The sequence below is a fragment of the Cheilinus undulatus genome, linkage group 5 (assembly GCF_018320785.1).
Source record: "Cheilinus undulatus linkage group 5, ASM1832078v1, whole genome shotgun sequence".
NCBI lineage: Eukaryota > Metazoa > Chordata > Actinopteri > Labriformes > Labridae > Cheilinus > Cheilinus undulatus.
This window is the reverse complement of record NC_054869.1, coordinates 3946911-3969640: the sequence shown is the minus strand read 5'-3', so window position 1 is coordinate 3969640 and position 22730 is coordinate 3946911. Positions and strand designations below refer to the sequence as shown.

Below are 22730 nucleotides of genomic sequence, written 5' to 3'. Positions count from 1 at the left end.
TGCATACTATCGATGCCTGTCCTTAAAGAACAATGCAGGGCTAAGCAAGCAGCTCTGTTTAGCCCAGGGTGGAGTTTGTGCTAACCTGACACACCAGATGGATGTGTGAAAGCTTCAATAGGAAACGTTTGAGAAAAGGCAGAGGCTTTGAAAAAAACTCGGAGTGTGATTGGATGAACGTTCTGTCTGTCACATTTCTACGGGCCAATCAGAGCAACAAAACACGTGACATAGCTGCTATCGTGGTGCGCGTGCGCAGCTACTGAGGAATAACGTGAAACATGGCGACTATAGACCTGTAAGTATTTGACTTTTGTCGTTTTTGGGAAAAAAAAAACAACTCACTGCTGTTCTTTGTTCTTCTTTCAATGAAGATATGTCTTCAAGTTATGATTAAACTGGTGCTATAGCAGCATCCATGCTAATCTCTTCCTCCATAATTGCACAGGCCTCTTGCTGCTGCTTGTTTATTTCACGACTGCTGTGCCTGAAAATACTGCCCCTCGTCACTGATGGTTCTGTAACTTTCCAACCAGGCCCAAACGGTTCAGATGGGAGCATAACAAGATTGATTCGCCAGTGGGAAGCAAGGAAATGGGCGTATCCATCTGCTTTGCAAGTTTAAGTTTGTGCAGGTTTTTACTTAATGCACATGACCAGATGAAAGAACAATAATCAAGATGAGACAACACTAAGGATTGAATGAACTGTCTGATTGTAGTATCTGTCATAAAATAAGCACACCTTCTAATGCTGGACAGAGCTCTTCCCATTTTAGTTAAAATTCTTCATACTAAAATATGACAAGACCAGTTCAGCTGTTCTCTAGGGTAACACCAAGAAGCTTAATTTCATGAACCTGCTCCAAATCCACACCTTTTTTGTTCAGAGACAGAGGCAGTTTGTTTTTTATTGCATGATTAAAGCCAAAGGTTATACACTTTGTTTTGGCTATTTTTAAGAACATCCTATTATTGGACACCCAGTTTGATACACAGTGCAAATCTCTTTGTAATGAGTCACTTAGCTGGTCTATGTTGTTGGCTGCTGTATAATTTTTTGAATTGTCTGTGTACATTACAACTGATGATTTATTTAACACCAAAGGTAAATCATTTGTGAAAATCGAGAACAGAGGAGGACCAAGGCAGCTACCTTTAGGAACACCACATTCTAGCCTCTTTGTACTAGAAAAACTACCATTAAAATACAAAGACTGTGCTCTGTTAGTTAAATAACTCTTCATCCATCTAACAGCTTCTGCCTTGAACCCGTAAGCTGTGATTTTTTTCAATAGAAGTGTATGGTCAATCACATCAAAAACTGCACTAAAATCTAATTGTATGGCACCAACAACTTTGTCATTATCTATCTGGTACAGCAAGTCATTGGTCATGTGTGTTAGTGCAGTGCAAGTTGTGTGTCCAGCTTTGTAGGCATGTTGGGAACTCTAAACAAAGGTCATTAACAGAGAGTTAGTTTAAAATTTGAGAAAATACAAGTTTTTCCATGATTTTACTAAGAGCTGGAAGAATACTAAAAGGTCTACTGTTATTATCATCAGAGCTGCTGCACTAAGAGAATCAAGGCTGTCTAAGTAAATGTGATCAGATATTCTGGGTATGCATGCATGTCGTTGAAAACGATGAACATAGATGGAGGGTTTTTGTCGTCAGTGACGCTGTCGTACAGATCTGAGGCTTTGCCACTCTTAGCTGGCGGCGTGAGCATTCCCTGCGCTCCCTTGGTGAAGTCTCCCACCAGGACCCGTGCCAGGTACATGCGCTTGTGCCCGTTAGAATCAGGAGTGGCATAGCCTCGAGCTGAGTAGCACGGATCCACAGCAAAGTAGGTGCCATTTCCATACACAGCGGCTACAAAAAAAAAAGAGAGAAACAGTGAGGTCTTGTTCACCCTGGTTAAAATAGAGATTTGAACTTCTACGTTTAGCTAACTAGCAGTGCAGTCATTAGCTTGTTTAGCTTTCTTACAATAACGTGCTTTCTTAGATTTGACGTGCTATTTTTGGAGCTTGCGATTTTCACCGTTTAAGGTAGACACAGTAGGCAGCGCATTACAATAAAATACAATACAAGAACTTTATTTATCCCCAAAGGGAAATTCAATATACATTATGGACATTAACACATTAAATACACATTAACACCACATTATGTCGCTGCTGTTCCTCATCGTTTGAAAAGCAAAGAGTCTTGATGTTGGACCAGGCATGATCGTGCTCCTCTGAAGGAGACATGGGTATTACATCTTCAGCCATTATCTCCAACTGTTGATAAGGGGGAGGGGTCACTCCTCCATTTATTCTGTGGTGCTGAGGGTTTTACCTCACGCTGCTGTGAGAGCTCAGCTGTAACAAATACTTAATGAAAATAAATTATAGACAAGTAAAAGTAGTGACTAGGGATGCCAAGATTACAGATTTTCTTGGTGCAATTATTGTCAGAAAAATAATTGCAATTTTACAATTATCATGATTATTTTTGCATTAATTAATTTTACACTACCATGAATAAGTAAAATAACCAGAACACTCATTATAGGTCTTGTATTTAATTAGGTTTAATTTTCCCATTTTTATGTGGCATTGAACACATCATAACATATATATAATACAGTTGTCTAATTTACTGAGGTTACCTGAATGCATCATATTTTCCGTCTTCAGCTCGTAAAGTTCGCTAATTAACTTTAATTTTGCCGATTCCATCGCAGATTTCTACACTGGATTAATATTGTTAACAAACAAGACTATCTCAGAGTTTTGGAGCACTTTTCAGCATTTTTTTCTGAGCAGCTGAAGAAGAAAACTGTCCGTTTAAATGAGGGATAGTAGCCTGTTACTTCCAGCACTGAAGGATACCGTATGATAGCGTGCGACTCACGGGCAGCGTCTTTTTTCCTCAAGCTGACAGTTTAAGGTACATTCTTGTTTGATGTGATGCGTGACACTTCTAGTTTATGTTCCCCTTGAAAGGACTGATGTATGTTTTTACACCAGTCTTATCTTAAAATGACGTTACGTCACAGAGCCTGTGAGACTGGATAGCAGTATCAATAAGCTAGAACTTTGTTGATCTCGGGTATTTCAAAAACACAGAACTTGGTCCTTATTATAGAAGCATATGTGTGTGTAAATCCAAAAATACATTTGAATCCTGTTTTGTGAATTTATTCATTTCTGTGTTCATTTATTCTTTTTGAGACTGTTCTTGCTCCATATTGAGGGAGGTATTGTAATGGAAGGTCTCAGAAACCTACCTCAGGAACTTGGCCTCCTGTGTGGGCTGTCATATGCACTGCACTTGGACTATCCTAAAGCCATGAAAAACACATTTGGATTCATTCAAAGAGTGATGCTTGGCTTGGGCCAGAACAAACTCCCCCCTAAAACTGCTGTCACTCAAAAATCTTATCCGGAGTTAAAATGCATTTCACTATGCAGAAGTGGTGATGTTTGGCTAATGTTTTAACTGGTTGGTTAACTACATTTCAGCTAAAAGGCAGTTACACTGAATCTGGGCTGTAACTGTTACAAACCCTCTTGTGACTCTCCTCCAGTTTGTTTTGAAAAAGAGCTACAGTTGATCCGAAATCAAACCTATTTTTGCCTTGTACTGTAATACTCCTGATACAGTAATCGGGACTGAATTGTTTATCACAGTTCACAAAAGGGGAAATAAAACAATGTGTTAAATTGATCTTCTAACTGTGTTGCTACTTTTTTAGGTGAACTGTCATTAAGTGAAAGATAATGTCTGTCTGATGCATAACGGATGTTAGCAGCACTTGAGTTGTATTAGTGACATTTACTTGATATTTCTAAGGCAATTGGTTTGCATAATTTTACCAAGTAAATCTGATTGCTGTTCCTAGTACAAACAACTGAGAAATCCTAATTTGCCGTAAATATCTTTTGAGTAATCTGAAATTAAATAAATGAGCTATTTGGAATACAAACAGAGTTTGTAGTACTTAAATTTATTTAGTTGTTTGAAATTGAAATTCCTAGTAGTCTGTACTAAACCTTGAGCACTAATAACTTCTTTACCTAAGTACTCTACACAAAGTATTTTTAGTTATTTGAACTTAAGTGCTGTTTTTCTTTACTTAAAAAGCCTTTTTAAGTAAAATGCAAAAATCTCTATTTTACTCTACTAGGGTCATGAAGTTAAAAGTTACTTGGTTTTTTCAAGGCAATCGGTTTGCATGATTTTTTTAAGTAAGGTTAACTAATTGGATTTTACAGTGTGATCTCCATCCCTAATACTGACATGACTTAACCCAGTTACTATATACCTTTACTCTGGCGTACAATGATGGGTGGTTATCCTGCAGGTGCTTAAGTATTGCCTGATTTCACGGCAACTTTTTGTGGCATGTTTTAAATTTAGGCCGGCCATCTTCCACAGTGACACTCAGGTAATTTTTTTGTATCAAAAAAATCCCTCATGGCTGACTTCAACCGTTTATTCGGAGGGAACAGCTCTTCTTCTTCCATGCTGTAGTTTGTTTGGGACTGTGACACACCTCCACCTGCAACTGCATGAAGCAACAGGAGGCGGTGACACGCGGTTGTTGTGTAACTTTGTTTTCATTCTGGGCGAGTTGCGCTGACGCACCAATATGGTTCCTGGCATAAAATTTCCTGGAAATTGACGGTATTTAGGAAATGTTACGATTAACTAATCATAAAGTTTAATACCACAATTAATCATGAAAATGGGTAATTATGCCATCCCTAGTAGTGACCAGTGTATTGCCCAATGTAACGGAGAAGAAGTAAAAAGTACTCTGCTCAATAACTAGTCTCAGTAGAAGCATTTTTCAAAAAAATTGCATGTAAAAATCTGAGGCTATGGTCCTCAGTCAGAAAAGGGTGGAATGCCCTCTCCGGGTTGGGAATGAGATCCTGCCGTAAGTGGAGGAGTTCAAATATCTCGGGGTCTTGTTCACGAGTGAGGGAAGAATGGAGCGAGAGATCGACAGGCGGATCGGCGCAGCGTCTGCAGTGATGTGGTCTCTGCACCGGTCCGTCGTGGTGAAGAAAGAGCTGAGTTGAAAGGCGAAGCTCTCGATTTACGGGTCGATCTACGTTCCCACCCTCACCTATGGTTATGAGCTGTGGGTTGTGACCGAAAGAATGAGATCACGGATATAGGCAGCTGAAATGAGTTTCCTCCGCAGGGTGTCTGGGCTCTCCCTTTAAGATAGGGTGAGAAGCTTGGCCATTTGGGAGAGACTCAGAGTAGAGCCGCTGCTCCTCCGCGTCGAGAGGAGCCAGATGAGGTGGCTCGGGCATCTGGTCCGGATGCCTCCCGGGTGAGGTGTTCCGGGCAAGTCCCACTGGGAGGAGACCCCGGGGAAGACCTAGGACACGCTGGAGAGACTATGTCGCTCGGCTGGCCTGGGAACACCTTGGGATCCCCTGGGAAGAGCTTGACGAAGTGGCAGGGGAGAGGGAAGTCTGGGCCTCCCTGCTTAGGCTGCTGCCCCCGCGACCTGATCTCGGATAAGCGGAAGAAGATGGATGGATGTAACGCCTTACTACCCACCTCTGCGCACAACCATCCCACACAGGTTGTGTGCTCACACTGTGTGAGGGAAGTCGGGATAGTCTATGACAGAAGCCCACTGAGATTCCTTTTAAAAAAGTCTCACATACTGAGGGTTAAGTGTTTCCAGTCATATCCTCTCTCTCCCCCCCGCTTTCTCTCTCTCCCGCTCTCCCTCACTCTCTCTCTCCTGCTAACTCTCTCTATCACACACACAAACAGCATCACCATCCGTGTCAGCTGCACGTCCGCAGGTAGGAATATTTCCTACTCGTGTATTTTCTTTATCAAAGCGGAGGTGCATCAGAAAGTCATTTTAGCTGTAGTCATGGTAATTTAGGACGTTGTCTGACCAAAGCTGTTTTTTCTGCTCACGTTTCTACACTCGCTGTGAAGTGTCTGGAGTCTTATGACCAAAATATCAAACATGCCAGAAATCCTTCCGACCGGTCAGGTGCAGGTCATAGTCAGGCCGTGGTCCTACCCCCGGTACACAGCATGACATGTGCCCGATGGCGCCCGATCCGACTGAAAGTTGGCCTGACTTCAAAGCGAGTCGTGCAACTCAAAATTTGCGGATGAATCGGAGGAAAATCGCACAGTGTACACTAGGCCTGGGTTCAAAAAATTGATTCTCCGATTCAGATCGATTCTTTTTAGAAAAATCTGATATCGATTCATAAAATCAAAAGATCAATCTTTTAATAGATGCTTTTTCCCTCTCCTGTCGGCTCCTCGCGCGTCTCAGACTTACGTCACTCAAGCAGGCTGAAAGTTGACCGGCACTCACTTCTAAAAGCATTTAGACTATGATTCAGGGTTTAAATCTCACGCCCAATCATCTTAATTTGGATATCTGGGCGCGTTATTTATACGAGCTGGAAATCTCTTCCTCAAATGGAAACTTCCGCTGGTGCAGCGCGAGCAGCGGAGCTCTGCAGGTGGAGAGCACTGAAGTCGCTGCTGCTACGGACCTAGCAGACTCACACACACAATAGTGATTGTCTGAGATGCTACGCTTAAGAGCAGCATTACAAGCTTCAGTGTAATGATAAATCATGGACTTAATCAGATTTAGTTAAAAATAATTGATCAAATTTACTTATTTTTATTCATTTCAACAAGAGTTTCAACTTGGACATGCAATAAGTGACTTATCTCAGTAAAAACAACCATGATGGAGCCTGGCAGCTCTGCTCCACTGAAGGAACCTCCAAACTTGACTGCATTTAGGATTTAAACACTACAAAGACAGAGGCAAACTGGACTAAAAAGACCACATTCAGGATGGGCCACATGGAGGTAAAACAGCCTAGTGACGTAAATACTACTAGTTTAGGGTCAATTTTTTGATTCAAACCCTGAAAATTTTAATAATATGCCCAGTTGGATTCTTTGTACTATTTCTGACTAAAGTTCTCTAAGAATCTCTTAAATGTAGAAGCAACAGAAGATTTTTTACTAAAACATCTCGACATGGATCGATATTGAATCGAATCGAATCGAGAATCGAATCGAATCAGGGCCTTAAGAATCGGAATCAAATCGATTCAGGAAATCAGTGGCAATACCCAGCCCTAGCGTACACCCGGCTTAAGTTCTTGAATCTCCTTTGTTTGACAATCCGCTGAAGACTGAGATCATCCCTGCTGCTTGGGCTCCTTTCTTACCACACTTTTCCCTTCAGTCAGTTTTCCATGAATTTGCTTTGATACAGTCTCTGAGACTAGGCTGGCCTTTCAGCAGTGACCTTCTGTGGTTTACACTCCTTGTACACGGTGTCACTGATTGTCCTCTGGACAACAGTCAGGTCAGCAGTCTTCCCCATGTTTGTGGTTGCATGTACTGAACCAGAGTAAGGAATGAAGGCTCAGGAAACTTTTGCAAATTGGACTTTTCTACAATATTCTACTGTTTTGAGATGGTGGATTTTTGTGAGCTGTAAACTGTAATCACTGAGAATAAAACAAAAAAGTCTTGAAATTGTTTTACTTTGATATGAATGTAGAATATCTGGAAATGTAACTTTCTGAGGTAAATCACAGGGAAAAAAATGAACTTTTATATGATACCCTGTATATTTTGGGTGTTTTTACCATGTTTTCCAGCGTAGCTGCGGTTGAAGCCGTGTTCATTGATCAGATCGATGGAGCCGGCTCCAGTGCCATGAAAAAGTTGCTTCTCATTGTTTTGATGATTGTTCTTCTTCTCCAGTTGTTTCTTCTTTATCTGGTAGCTCTGCCACAGTGTTGGATTTTGGACTCTTTCAATCTGCAGCACAGTTAAAATACAGCATGTTACAGGTCAAAGGCCATCAGTCTGACAGAGCAGAGGAGAATTACATTCAATCAGCATGTTATTACCAGGAGGCAGGAATATTTTCAGAGAATTACAGACTGATCTACTCACTATCAACCATGTTATCACAAACAGACCAACACTTTAGCTAACCACAGACCTGAACGTCTGCTTTAGACAATCAGAGTGAACGTACGCTGATGATGTTTGCATTAAGGCCGGTCCTGGTCACTTCTGTCTTCACGTCCATGTATTCTTTTGTTTCGTCGATCAGTGAAAACAGCTTGAGGAGGTCTCCTTTCATGTCCTCCCAGTGCGGCGGCAGAGGGGCGCTCTCTGCTATAAAAATAAAAAATAAAAGTGTGTTTAGGGGGTATTGTAGTTTTTATACATCACAGATTTGAGTTCATTGTTAGGCCATTATACTGACTACTGTTTCAACTTGTGTAGCTTACCTTTACAGAACATTTTAAAATGTACAAAAGACAAAATTATACCATAAATTCCCACAGCATAGATCTTCTATCATATAGACTATCATAAAAACTTTTGGATAATAAAAGTGTTGATTTTCCATTATTATTATAATATACATGTTTTTTTAATCTTCTAATTACAATCAGGCAAGAAACCAAAATTGGCAGCCTCCCCGTTGCTCTGTGGAAAATGTGGGCATGTCACATGACTGAAGCACCACTCCTTTGCAAACTTTGTGAAAGACTCAGAAGCAAATCGTGGTCCATTATCTGAGCGCACCACTTCTGGTATTCCATGACGAGCAAAGATGGATTTAAAGTGCTCAGAAACTGCCTCTGAGGTTGTGGAAGTGACCTTGGCTACTTGAAAATCTTGAGAAATAATCGACAATAACCAGATATTGTTGTTGAGCTGAAACAGATCTGCTCCCACAGTGGACCAAGGTCTCGACGAGAACTGGGCGAGTAACAGTGTTTCTCTGGAGTTTGTTCTCCCATGGTGGAAAATCTCACAGTCTTCTATCATTTTTGTTGGCTCTTTGCTGAGGCCTGGCCCCCACACAGACTGTTTTGCTCTCTCTCTGCATTTGGTTATTCCCAAGTGTCCCTCATGCAGTTTGATCAGCGTGTCTGCTCTGAGTGAGGTTGGAATCTCTATGTGGCAACTGTATAGTAGCAGACCGTTTTGAACTGTGAGCTCACCTGAGAAAGGCAGATAGGGCTAAAATCCTCTTTCAACTGAGAACTTGTCAGGCCAACCCTCCAAGCAGTACTTCTTTAACTGTGTCAGTGTAGCACCGTTGTCCTGGTCTGTTTGGATTTCTTTTAGTCTCTTTACTGTAGCTGGCAGGCTTGTCATGACTGCATCCACACAGAGGTTGATTTCATCCTTATGCAGCCCTTCGTGTTCTGCTGCTGAGAGAAGCTCTTGACAGAACATCCGCAGTTGCAATGTCTTTACCAAATATTACATATTACATGAGATATTGTGTAAGAAAACTTCATCAGCCTCATGCATAAACATTGTACGTGTAGTGGAAGTTCATCCAAACTCTTAGAGCCAAGAAGAGGAACCAGGGGTTTGTGATCAGTCTCAATATGGAAACTCTTTCAGATGAGAAACTCAGCAAACCTCTCACAAGCCCATGTCGAGGCCAGTGCCTCCTTCTTGATCTGAGCGTATTGTTGTTTAGTGCTGCTGAGGGCCGTTGACATGTATGCGACCGGTTTCCACTCTGGTCCTTCCTGCCGCTGGAGGAGTACAGCCCCCATCCCAAATGAAGATGAATCTGCAGAGTCAAGTGTTTCAACATTTGGATCACACAGTGCCAACCCTGGGGGTGTTGTCAGATCGTCTTTGATACTGATGAACGCTTGCTGCTGCTGTGGCCCCACACCCACGTTTGACTTTTTCAGCAGGTCTCTGAGAGGACGTGTTCTCAGCAAGATGAGGTAGAAATTTTCCCAGGTGATTTGTCATCCCCAGAAAGCGTTTCACCTCACTGATGTTACTGGGCTCTGGCATGGCTTTCACTCACCACTCACCTTCTCTGGGTCTGCGCTGACTCCTGACGCCTCAATGATCTGTCCCAGGAACTGCTGGGGCTCTTTGAGAACTCACAATTGTCACTAAGTGTCAATCCTGCCTCCTGCAGTTATGTCAGGGTCCCTCGCAGCCTTCTGTCGTGCTCAGCCTGGGTGGCTCCCCAGATCAGCACATCGTCCATTCTCTCGATACGGATTTGTTCAGTTCAGTAAGGTTGGTGCATATCCTCAACCAACCATTGCGCCTGGGCACCACCACCATAGGCGTACACCACTCCGTCGGCTCCTCTACTTTTGAGATGACCCCATCTTGTTCCATACGATTCAGCTCCTCTTTCACCCTGGGTAGGAGAGGGAGAGAGATGCGCCTTGGGAAGGAGAAAGGTTGTGCTCCGGGCTTCAGTACAAAGTTGTACTCACCCTCCATCTTTCCTAGGCCACCAAAAAGCTCTGGGAACTCCAGCTTGGACCTCTTTGGAGTCCAGGCTAACATTGTTCAATCTAGCTACTAACTGTAGAGCCATGGCAGCTGGCCCACTAAGCAGTGGTGTACATAGCCCCTCATCAACATAAATGTCCTGCTAGGTACTTTTGTTGTTTTTGCTAAGGGTTGCTGTGAAGTGACCTTTAACTTTTAACAGCCTCCCACCGAGTCAAAACAGTAGTTTAGATGTCTTCTCCAGCCTAGCGAACTGGCCTTGAGAGTACAATGTTTCAGGGATGGCTGTGACATAAGCTCCAGTGTCAATTAATAATATTAATAACTTTATTCATATAGCACTTTAAAACTAGTGTGTGTTAATAACATAGCTGCTGCATTTTGTACAGACTGAGGACGTGAAATGGAGGACTGCTTGATGCCAGAGAAGAGAGAGTTACAGTAATCTAACCAGGAAAAAATCAGGGTGTGGATTAAAATTTCAGTATGATTTGCTGTTAATATGTGTTTGATTTTTGCAATGTTTCTAAGACAAAAGAAACATTGTACTACTTTAGTAGTCTGAGAGTCAAAGCTTAAATGATTGTCAAATATAAAACCAAGATTCTTGGCAGAGGACTTGATATTAGTGGCCAGGGGTCCCACGTAGTGGCTCCATGGTCAAGGGGAGGAAAGTTCTTTGGTCCGAGGTTGCGGTAGGCTTTGTCCACTCTGAGGCTGCCAAAATTAGATTTGCAAATACTGACTAAAACAATGATAAAGCAGTTATTAAGTAGTTTATTCAAGGGTCCTTTTATAAGAAAATCATTCATAGGCCTTTTTTTAGGGTTTTATAAGGCAAACAATTAAAATCTATGTTTATTTTTGGCAGAAGTGTGTCACTTTTTCTTCTCTCTTGGGTCCTGGGGGGCTCCACTTTTCTTAGGTACATGTAGGGGGTAGCCTTGCAAAGCAGATGGAGTTGCCATGGTTGGCGCTATTCCTCATTAGCTGAGCATGCGCACCTTGCTTGCACCTACGTCACGTGTTTTGTTGCTCTGATCGGTCCGTGAAAATGTCATCCAATCACACTCCGAGTTTTTTTTAAAGCTTCTGCCCTTTCCCAAATGCTTAGTATTAAAGGTTTTCTAGATGGATGTGTGAAACAAATCCAGCTGGTGTGTCAGGTTATGTGGGGGGGGCTCCAAGGAAAAATGGTTGGGAAACACTAAGAGAGTTTTTTGAATAGTTGTATGACAATACAGACTCAATCACATCACCCTGAGACATAAAAATAGAAAGCAGGTTCAATGGCTTTCCTTTGAGTTTGAAAACATCATGATTTTGGTTTTATCAGGATCAATTCTAACTTAAAGAGCATCCTGTACAATATTAGAGGCTTCTTATAAGCAATAGAAGTTTTGATACTGTGTAGGAACATACAAGCAAGTTCAAAATTACCAAAATATTCCTTTAATATAACACAGGTTAGCCCTTACCTTTCAGGTCTTTTCTTAACAGCTCCAAGAATTTATGTCCTTCCACTGCCGTGGCTTTCTTCATCCTCACATCAGCCAGGTACATTTCATTGTCGATCTTGATCTTCACATCTTCTTTTTTCTTCCAAGCCTCCTCCAGTTGGAGGTTGGTGAGGGCGTCGAAGGGCACCATTGTCCCATCATGATGTGGAAACTGCCACTCCACAAGTGAATTAACCAGCATGGCTTTACTCTTCCGGTTCTCCTGCCTCTCCACCCGTTGTATGATGTCCCTGTTAGGCAGAAATGGGGCAGAATAACCCAACGTTTAGAAAACTGGACTGAGACTTTGTGACATATTTTCTCTTTCTAACTCTATTATGAAGCTGCTGACCTGACTGCTGACTCAGCAGTCAACACGTCCCTGGTCAGACCCTCCAGGTGGATTGTGGGCTCCTCATCCTCCTGTCCTTGGTCCAGACGGATGCTGATTGTCAGATTCCTCTGCAGGTCCTTCAGCTTGTCCATGTCCTCCTGTGACAGCTGACTGATGTACTGGTCTTTGATGGTTTTCTCCCCCTGTTCCTTCAAAATAAGGTCCTTAATCCTTTCCTTAGCCTGACTCAAATTCTGTTGAGGAGGAGGAGTTTAGTTATTACATGGTAAACCATTTTTATTTACTCATCCTAAACCTTTCTGATTTTCTGACGTTTGCTAATGTTCATGCTGAGATGTTTCTTTTTTTTGGAGTTTTTATTTTTCAGAAGTTTTCAATTACAACAGAAGAACACAAGAACACAAGTAGGAAGAGTACCTTTACAGTCAAAATAAATAAATAAAATGAAATGAATAAATTCTTACAAAAAATCTGATCTCACGAGTTTTACATACTCAATCCATTTTGTCCATGTTTCATAAAATTTGTCCTTTTGGATCCTGAGGGTGAAAGAAAGTTTTTCCATCACATAGATCTCATGGACTATGTTGATCCACTCTTCCACTGTTGGAGACTCCACTTTTAGCCATTTTCTTGTGATGGCTTTTTTTGCTTGCTATGAGTAGTATTGCTTGTAGTCTTTTATCCTCCTTTTTCCAATTATAAACCTTTACATTCCCAAAGTATACTCCTTCGAATGTGCAGGTTATTTTAGAGCCAAATACGTAATTTATATGGTTGCATATCTGAGACCAATAGCTTTTTATTACATTACAACCCCAGAAAATATGAAAATGGTTAGCCCCAGATGACCCGCAGAGTCTCCAACATGAAACTTAACATCCCCAGAGTCTTTTTTGAATGGGTGTAATAAAGAACCTAACAATGATCTTCCAGCCACACTCTCTCCATGTGTTGAATCCTGTTGTGCTCCATTGTAGTCGACAGATCTTTCCCAACCTTCACTCGAAATGCACAAATTGCCTTCCACTTCACATCTCCTCTTAATGTATTCTGTTGACTTCTTTACATTGCTGAATTGATTTATACAATTTAGATATTATATTATTCTGAGAAATAGATTTGATTAGTGTTAAGAATGTCTGAACAAAACCCAATTCACTATTTTCCCATATACCTTTAATATTTAGATCAAAATAGTGCCTGACCTGCAAATATCTATAGAAGTCCTCTTGACCAATCCATATTTTTCCTTTAATGTCTCAAAACTCAAAAATGCCCCCTTGTGGATAAAAGAGTAATATGTAGTTAAGCCTTTTGAGACCCATGTTCTAAACCTACTATCCTGAGTGTTTGGTAAGAAATGAGAATCATAGGCAATCCACCTCAATAATTTGGACACTTTCCCCAATTCACAAGTTTGAATTACACCATCCCAGCATGTCAGGAGAGTTTCATACATAAAATCCTCTGTAATGTTACTATTGTTTCGCAATGTTTTTACCTGCCAATAAGGCCATGATTGGTATATTCCTTATTACAGTACCTTCTACACCTTTCCAGCCTGAGGCATAGGTTGGTGAGCACAAACATATCAGAGGTCTAAGCTGAGCTGCGTAGTAGTATTCCTGAAGGCACGGTAGCCCCATACCTCCCTTCTCTTTCAATAATTGCATTGTTGTATATTTAATCCTAGCTCTTTTATTTTGCCAGATATATTTTGCCAGTATTCTATCCCATTCTTCAAAATGTTTCTGTGGTATCCAAATTGGTAAACACTGGAATAAATACAGTAGACGCAGGAGGATATTCATCCTGATCGACTCTACGCGAGAATTTAGGTTCAAAAAAGGAATGGTGTTCCATCTTTGCAAATCTGTTTTAATCTTTAAGAGTAAAGGGCCACAATTAGCATTGAACAATTTAGACAAATCTTCTGTCAGAACAAAACCTAAATATTTTATGTTATCTGAATCCCATTTCCATTAGTATGCGCTTTTAATCCTACTTGTTGGTTTATAGTTAAATTTCAATACCTGGGTTTTATTTATATTAATTTTATATCCCGAAAGGGAACCATATTCATCTAGCACTTTCATTAGTTTGGGAAGTGACTGAGCGGGCTCCATCAAAAATATCATTGTGTCATCAGCAAATAGGGCCAATTTTTGTTCGCCTGATTTGGGGTAACCCCTTTAATTTCTGTTTTCTGTCTTATATACTGACTAAGAGGTTCAATAAATAAAGCAAACAGAAGTGCTGATGCCCCACACCCCCGACGGATCCCCCTTTCTAAAGTGAAAGATTTGGTCAAATCTCCACTGATCTTTATCCTGGCAGTCATTTTGTTGTATAGCACAGCAATTGTGTCAACCATGTCTGAATGAAAACAAAATTTAACCATTACTTTATACAAAAATTCCCATCGTACCGAATCGAACGCTTTTTCGGCATCCAAACTTATAATAATAATAATAATGATAATAACTTTATTTGTATATCACTTTTAAAAACATGGGTTTACAAAGTGCTTTGACAAGTGCAGAAGCAAGTACAAAAACAAAGCAACAACCCAGACAAAAGACAGAAACAGAACGTGACATCTAGACAGATAATAATTCATCTACATCGATAAAGAGCGACAATATAGAACCAAACCTAGATGACCTGTGATGCCATGCAAACTAAGACATCACAGACATCAATCAGAGTGCAGACATGAACTGCACAGCTAAGACATCATGAACATCAGGATGCAGGCAAGACACAGACATCAGTACCATAAAATGATAGGAACCCAGGCAAAGCATAAAGTGATAGGAACCCAGGCAAAGCAGGAACCCAGCTACACAGGCTGAGACTGAGAGGACCAAAATTAAAGACATAAGAAATTAAAAGAGAAACAGTAAAATGTAAATAAGAGGGCAAAACAGATGATGAGTGTTTCCAAATTACATTGCTTAACATGTTTCATAATTAGTAGTGCTTTCCTAATATTATCTTGAGTCTGCCTTCGTCTAATAAAACCAGTCTGATCTTTATTAAAAGTTCTGGTAAAATTGTTTCTAATCATTTGCATAATATAGAAGTAAATAATTTGTAATCAATATAGGAACCAAATATCAGTTGTATGCATTTTTTTTTATTCCACTGGTTGCCAGGGTTACCACCAGAAGCAGGCATTGCAAACTAGAATCTAACTGTTAAATGTCCCTAATATTCCCAGTTTTACAATAAGACAATAAAAACTGATTGATGTCTTCACCACTACGTAACTGAGGCTGAGAGTACAATTTGCGGTAACAGTCCTCGAAACACTCTTGTATTTTGTTAGGGCTGGTTTCTACAACGTTTGTTACTGGGTGTTTAATTCTGTGAATTGTTCTCTCTGCCTGCTGTTTTCTTAGTCTGTACAACAGAAGTTTAAGTGCTTTACCCCCTGTGTCATAGTACCGTTAATTTGTAAAAAGGAGAGTTTTTTTTAACCTCTTCTGTGTTTATTGCATCTATCTCCCTCTTCACTTCCTTTATCGACAGAATTTTGTACTGAGGTGGAATGTTCTTCCAGTAGTTCCTCAAGTTCATTTTCCAGACCTTGTAATTTTTGCTTTTTACGTTTCTTCACTGTAGAGGAGATGGCTATCATCCTGCCTCGAATCACTGCTTTTAAAGCATCCCAATGCTGAGATGTTTCAACTCCTTGGCTGGAGTTCACCTGTGGTAAATCGAACTGATTGGAAATGATTTGGAAAGGCGCACAACTCTCTACAGAGGACCTCACAGCTGACACTGATATCAGAGGTCAAAGCCATGAGGTCAAAGGAGCTGCAGAGCTCAGAGACAGGATTTATGCAACTCATAAATCTGGGGAAGGCTACAAAAACAAAAACTGAGAAATCAGGGGAGAAGGGCTTTTGTAAGAGAGGTGACCAAGAACCTGATGGTCACTCTGACTGAGCTCCAGAGATCCTGTGTGGAGATGGGACAAAGTTCCATCACTGCAGCTATCCACAGAACTGGGCTTTATGGCAGAGTTGCTAGACTGAAGCCTCTTCTCAGTGCAAAACACATGAAAGCCCATTTGGAGTTTGCAAAAAAACAGCCCCTGAATAACTCTCAGGCTGTGAGAAACAAGACTCTCTGGTCTGATGAGGCAAAGATTGAACTGTTTGGACTCAGCTGGACTTGCAATTTTAATTCTTTTAGACTTGAGTGCGGCATTTGATACAGTTGATCATGCCATTTTAATTGAACATCTCCAGACCTGGGTTGATGTTAAGGGATCTGCACTTATTTGGTTTTATTCCTACCTTTTAGACAGAACCTTCGCGGTTACCATGGGTAACCACACATCGTCCACCTCTCATATTACCTGTGGTGTACCACAAAGGTTCTATTTTTGGTCCACTTTTATTCTCTGTTTATATGCTTCCTTTAGGTTTTATCATAAAATGTCATAACCTGTCCTTCCATATTTATGCTGATGACACACAGATATACCTCCCACTGAGACCTGGTGATTTTACTAGCCTAGCTGCTGTTTTTAACTGTCTTAAAGATATCAAATGTTGGATGGCCCAAAGTTTTTTTTACAATTAAATGATTGAAAATCCAAAGTGATTTTATTCAACCACCCAAACCCACAGATTCCTCAGATCCAAAGCTCCCTCGGTCCACTGTCCTCAAACATCACCACCACAGCTAGAAACTTAGGAGTTACCTTTGACACTAACCTCACCTTTGAAAAACACATTAAAACAGTTATACAGTTCTGCTTCTTCCACATTAGAACAATCTCAAAAATCAAACCCATCCTGCCTCCTGCTGATCTAGAAAAAATCATACACGCCCTCATATTCTCCCGCTTGGACTACTGTAACTCCCTTCCCTCTGGCATCTCCAAAAAATCCCTGTCCCACCTCCAACTGGTTCAGAACACAGCAGCTAGGCTTTTAACTGGTTTTAACAGACGGCATCACATCTCACCTATCCTCGCTTCCCTCCACTGGCTTCCTGTCACTTTTAGAATTGATTTTAAGATTTTTCTGATCACTTTTAAAGCTCTCAGGGGTTTAGCCCCAGGTTATATTACTGAGATGCTGACCCCTTACGAGCCTTCACGCAGCCTTAGATCCTTGGGCAGGGGGCTGCTGGTCGTTCCAAAGTCGAGACTCAAAACTAAAGGAGACAGGGCATTTGCTATCAGGGCCCCTCATCTTTGGAATGACCTGCCCGAGGAGATAGGGCTAGCAGATTCAGTAACATCTTTTAAATCACTCCTTAAAACTCACTTTCATAGAACTGCTTTTATGTGACACTTCCTTTAACCTATTTTTATTTTCACTCCTGTACTCATTTTGCTGTTCTTACCCCTTTTAATCCTTGACCTTTACATACATTGCAACCTCAGTATCCTCTAATTTCAATATTTTACCCGTTCCTTCTTTTCTATGTGCTTTTAATCTTTTTATCTTTGTTTTATCGCTAATGATGTGATGTCGTCTTAATTGTGTATACAGTTTTATGTTCATTTCTCGTCATACTGGCTTTTCCTGGATAATTCCGTCTTTTGGTATTTTAACTGCCCTCAGGATCATCTTTGTACCTCCCATTCCTTTCAACTGTGCAATTCTTGTAGATTTTTGTGTTTCAATTCATTTTGATTCCTGTTTGACAACCAAGAATTTTCTGTCAGGTTAATTGCTAATTTGTTCTTTGTTTTTTGTGAATCCCTGAGTTCTTATTGTTGTCATGTCTGTTAAAGCACTTTGTAAACATCTGTTTTTAAAGGTGCTATATAAATGAAGTTTATCATTATTAGGGCCCGAGCACCGAGTGGTGCGAGGACCTAATTGTAATTGCTCGGATTATTAGGGCCCGAGCACCGAGTGGTGCGAGGACCTAATTGTATCTGCTAGGAATTTTCAACATATCATTTGCCGTCATTGCATGGCATTTTGAGGCCCTCAACATTTATGAATTCGCCGGAAACTTTGCACATACATCTGGTCTTGCAAAAATTTCGATATTTTTTGTGTCTCCAACATGAAAATTCAGAATTGCAAAAATAGCGCAAAAATGACACATGGCTGATGAAAAGTTATTCGGGGTTTTCTCATTAGTTGAAAGGTGTGGCCATGGCGAGCCCTCAAATTTGCATATGATTCTGGTAAACAGGGAGTAGTTTGTTACTCAGCCGTGCATTGCCTGATTGGACTCATATTGCTCAGGTATATTGACGGTCATGGCCTGCACCCATTTATGTTGTCAGATTTTATACAGATCAAAGCGCTACCTAGTGGTGACAGGAAATGTCAAGGTTTATGGTGCAAGCTACAGTTTAAAAAGTATCCAAGATATCCACTTCAAATTTGTGTCAGGAAGGACTAGAGAAGTGGATTTAGCTTTGTGAAAAATAAAATTGACTTTTCGTCAGAGGGCGTGGCCTCGGCAGGGTGACAAAGTCAAGAGTTGCCATTTTGTCTCATCAAAAATATTTAAAGAGTCAGAACTCTAGTATACATGGTCATATCTGAGACAGATTTCATGTGCTTGATAACAGTTCAGGCCAGAACACATCCATACTTGAAATTTTGAAAAATTGTACAGTGCCACCCTCTGGCAACAGAAAGTCACTACTCCTGAATTTCAAGTCGCAGAACCTGCATGGTTGGGCGGATCATTCTGAAAATTCACTCAGGCTGTTCCAGAGGAGTTGGGCTTACACATATACAATGGTCAAAGATCTCTGTTAAAGGGCGTGGCCATGGCGATTTTTTGTTCGTCATGAAAGAGGAAGTAGATTTTTCAAATGGTTATAAGACACCTAGAGCAATGAAACTGGCCAAAAAAATCTCATTGGATTGCTAAGGAGATTGATATTCATTTTGTAGGTGGGCGTGGCCTATTGGCTCAATGGTGCCCCCTACAAATTTTCAAAAATTCCGCCACCCCAGCTGGTTTAACCCAGGCCTTTGAATTTTGGTGTGCATATATGTCATCATCAGTCCTACAAAAAAGCTATTTGGTCCCATGCCGAAATCGCAACAGGAAGTCCACTAGCTTCATTGAATGAAACAGGAAGTAGAATTCTCAGGGGCTTGTGATATGTGTAGAGCAACAAAATTTGGCAAAAACATTCTCATGAGCATGCTGAGATAATTGATGTGATGTTTTTAGGGTGGGTGTGGCCTATTGGCTCAATGGCGCCCCCTAGAAAATTTCAAAAATTCAGCCCCCCCAGCAGGTTTGACCTAGAATTTCAAAACATGTGGGCAGATGCGTCATGTCAAGACGCACAAAAAATCCTCTTGGACCCATGTCGTAAGTCAAACAGGAAGTCGGCCATTTTGAATTTTTTGGTAAAACGAGGCATATTTTAGGGGTTGTATTTGAACGAACTCGTCCAAGGGCGTTCATCCAAGGTACGTCATCTTTGGTGTAGAGCAAGAAGAGATGTCTTAGGTCAAAAGTTATTCGGGGATTTCTCATTAGTTGAAAGGCATGGCCATGGCGGCCCCTTGAATTGAAATGCTTCATCATGTGATAAAAGTGGCTGGTGCTCACTATAAAATTTCCATTTATTTCAAGATTGGCCAAATCCTGCTGAAATTAGCCCAGAGACATCCCTCAAGGTTGTTATTACTCAGATTTGAAGGTCAAGAGTCCTTAACTTAAATGGTGTGTTGGTGACAATTTTTCTTTCGCCATGTAACAGGAGGTAGAATTATCTAGGGCTTACAAAACTTGTAAAGCCATGAAACTTGGCAGGAAAATACTCAGTAGCAACACGAGATGATTGATAATATAATTTTTGGTGGGCGTGGCTTTTATGCTCAGTGGCGCCCCCTACAACTTTTTGAAAATTCAGCCCCTGCAGCAGGTTTAACCTAGGATTTTGAAAATTCTTGAGCTTATGCGTCATTTTAAGATCTACAAAAAAGCCTCTTGGACCCATGCCGCAAAACAAACAGGAAGTCCGCCATTTTGATTTTTGTGGTCAAAAAGCAGCACATTGCAGACTTCACAATTTTCAAAATTCCTCATGAGGAATTCATCCAAACACCATCATGTTAGGGACATTGAAAGAAGACATGTCAAAGTTGAAAATTTCCTTAGAAATTTTTCATTACTCAAAGGGGCGTGGCCATGGTGAATTTTTCTTCCCCATAAAAAGTAGAAATATCCTAGGCTTAGAAAACGTGTAAAGCCCTGAAACTTGGCAGAAAAATACCAAATTATGATTTGTGATGATTGATAGGATGATTGTTGGTGGGCGTAGCTATTTGGCTCAGTAGCGCCCCCTACAATATTTAAAAAATTCAGCCCTTGCAGCAGCTTTAACCTAGGATTTTGAAAATTCTTGAGCTTATATATCATTTTAAGATCTACAAAAAAGCCTCTTGGACCAATGCCACAAAACAGAGACAAACACCTTCCAACAAAATGAGATTAGATTTAAAAGCACTGAAGAAAATATTGAAACAAACGTGTACACATCTGTATCTCTGTATTTTATCCATCTATATCTGTTTATTTCACACATCTGTTGCCATAACAAAATATTAAAGGTCATGAAAAAGAAAGAATGTAGGGGTAACTAAAGGAATGGAAGAAATATCTTCAAAAATGAACCATTTAAGGAGAGCAACAGTCTGGATGTAAAACAATTAGGTTTATTATAAAGTATTTGTACTCATGATCTTTTAGATTGTGATCAAGAGTTCCATGCATGCAGAGACAATTCTGAATCCCATGTTTTATTCTTTTCATCATATTCATCTACAGGTCAATAAATTCAGAGAACCACTAGATGGCAACAAAGACCACGTTATTATTCCTGTGCCTGATAATGTGAATGTGGAGGCACAGGACTTGGACAGGGTCAAAATGTTGGGAAGACATTGGAGTATCACTTACAAGTGGATTTATTTGATTGGGACTACCGTCAATTAAAAAAAAAAAAAAACATCAAAGGTAGGATGAAATATATTGTTTTGATTGACAAATCGGATTTTGCTTTTTCTCTTTGTCTGCTGTTTTCTCCGTGAATTTTTATTCTAGAGTGACAAAAGAGATACTGTTGGAATCTGAGGAGTGTCTGCTTTCATTTGAGGGTTCGTTTGTGTCACAGGCATGAAATATAAGTTACTGAGGGTGCTTGGATTGCAGTAAAGCACTGTTTGTATCCGTCTGTTAATCCATGAATATAATAAAAAAAATAAACTGAGAGGAGATATCAAAGAATTGAAGAAAATAATGAAACAAACTTGTACACATCAGTATCTCTGTATTTTCTCCTCTATCTTCCACACTGATGATTGCAACAGTCTGAAAACAGTTAATGCTTTCAGCCACTCAGTCATTTTTCTCCTGTGGAGTGAGCGTGAACAAGAGGAAAAGGGAGTGAGGCTGCAAGCATGCAAAAGAGAAAGAGAGAGAGCAACTGAGCCAAGCACAGCAGAAAGAGGAGCTCTGAAGCTGACAATACAGTGATTTGTTCATTTTTTAGAGCTGCATTCAAAATTTTCAGGGCTCATACCTCATGCTCATTTGGTTTTACTGCCAAAGTAACGGCAAGCTCTGGAAATTAATGAGGGGTATCACCCTCTGTTTCTGCGAAACTGTGAGTGTTGCAAAACCCACAAACCCCCATGGGAGCAGTGCGCCTTGTTGCTGGCACTCGACGGTTGCCACACACCCGTGGTTGCGACACATCCCGACGTGCAACGGGTTGCGAGGGCCCGTCATCGCTGCTTGCAGCTTTAATTATTATTATTATTATTAGTTCTAAATGTTATGTCAGGAGGAAACCAGGCACCGTTAATCAACTGCTGTACCATTCCGACAGTGAAGCATGATGGTGGCAGCATCATGCTGTGGGGATGTTTCTCAGCAGCAGGAATTGTTGGCAAACAATGTTTCGGTTTTGCAAACAACAGGAAGTTAAAGTTTTACATTGTTAATTTGTGGTGGAAATCAGACTATTGACAGAATTATGTAAACCGGGTTTTTACAGAGATTATTGAAGTGTATGTAAACGAGTAATACAGATTATAACCATTACCTAATTTAGAACTTCACTGGATTTGTTTTGCTTAGCATTAATGGACCAAGGCCATACACGTTTCATAAGTCATTGTATTAGCCTTTAACACTGGAATTGCCACTGCAGTCTGATGGATGGTTTGAGATTTTCGGACGTCAATAAATTTATTAAAATTAAAATTCCAAGCTTGTAGTGCCATGAGTTTTCCTAAAGATATGTTCTGTATGTTTTCTGAAGCTTATAAGGCTGTCTAATGAAGCTCTAATGATTTCTGAGCATTTATTCCTCCAACCCCTGCAGCCATCACACAGATGGCTGTGGAATGACACATAATGAAACATTTCACGGAAGTTATTTTCCCCTCCGCTATCGTGTTTTTTGTTTTTTGTTTTTAATTTTTTGGCTTTGATATAATGTTCCATCCGATTACGTCATTCTTCCCTATATATATATGTGTGTGTGTGTGTAAATATTCTTTGTTTATGCGCGGGTAGGAA

General features: G+C 40.5%; 1 protein-coding gene across 1 annotated transcript in view; it reads right to left on the bottom strand.

The window, feature by feature from the left end:
- Positions 1 to 1073: 1073 nt before the first annotated feature.
- LOC121509509 (protein mono-ADP-ribosyltransferase PARP14-like) overlaps positions 1074 to 22730 on the bottom strand; it is a 90245-nt gene continuing 68588 nt past the window's right edge. The window contains exons 21-25 of the mRNA XM_041786933.1: positions 12183 to 12418; positions 11810 to 12081; positions 8068 to 8207; positions 7670 to 7844; positions 1074 to 1874 (exon numbers count right to left, since the gene is read on the bottom strand). Of these exons, the coding sequence (XP_041642867.1) occupies positions 1594 to 1874; positions 7670 to 7844; positions 8068 to 8207; positions 11810 to 12081; positions 12183 to 12418 (1104 nt within the window). The 3' untranslated portion in view covers positions 1074 to 1593. The remainder of the gene's footprint in view (positions 1875 to 7669; positions 7845 to 8067; positions 8208 to 11809; positions 12082 to 12182; positions 12419 to 22730) is intronic.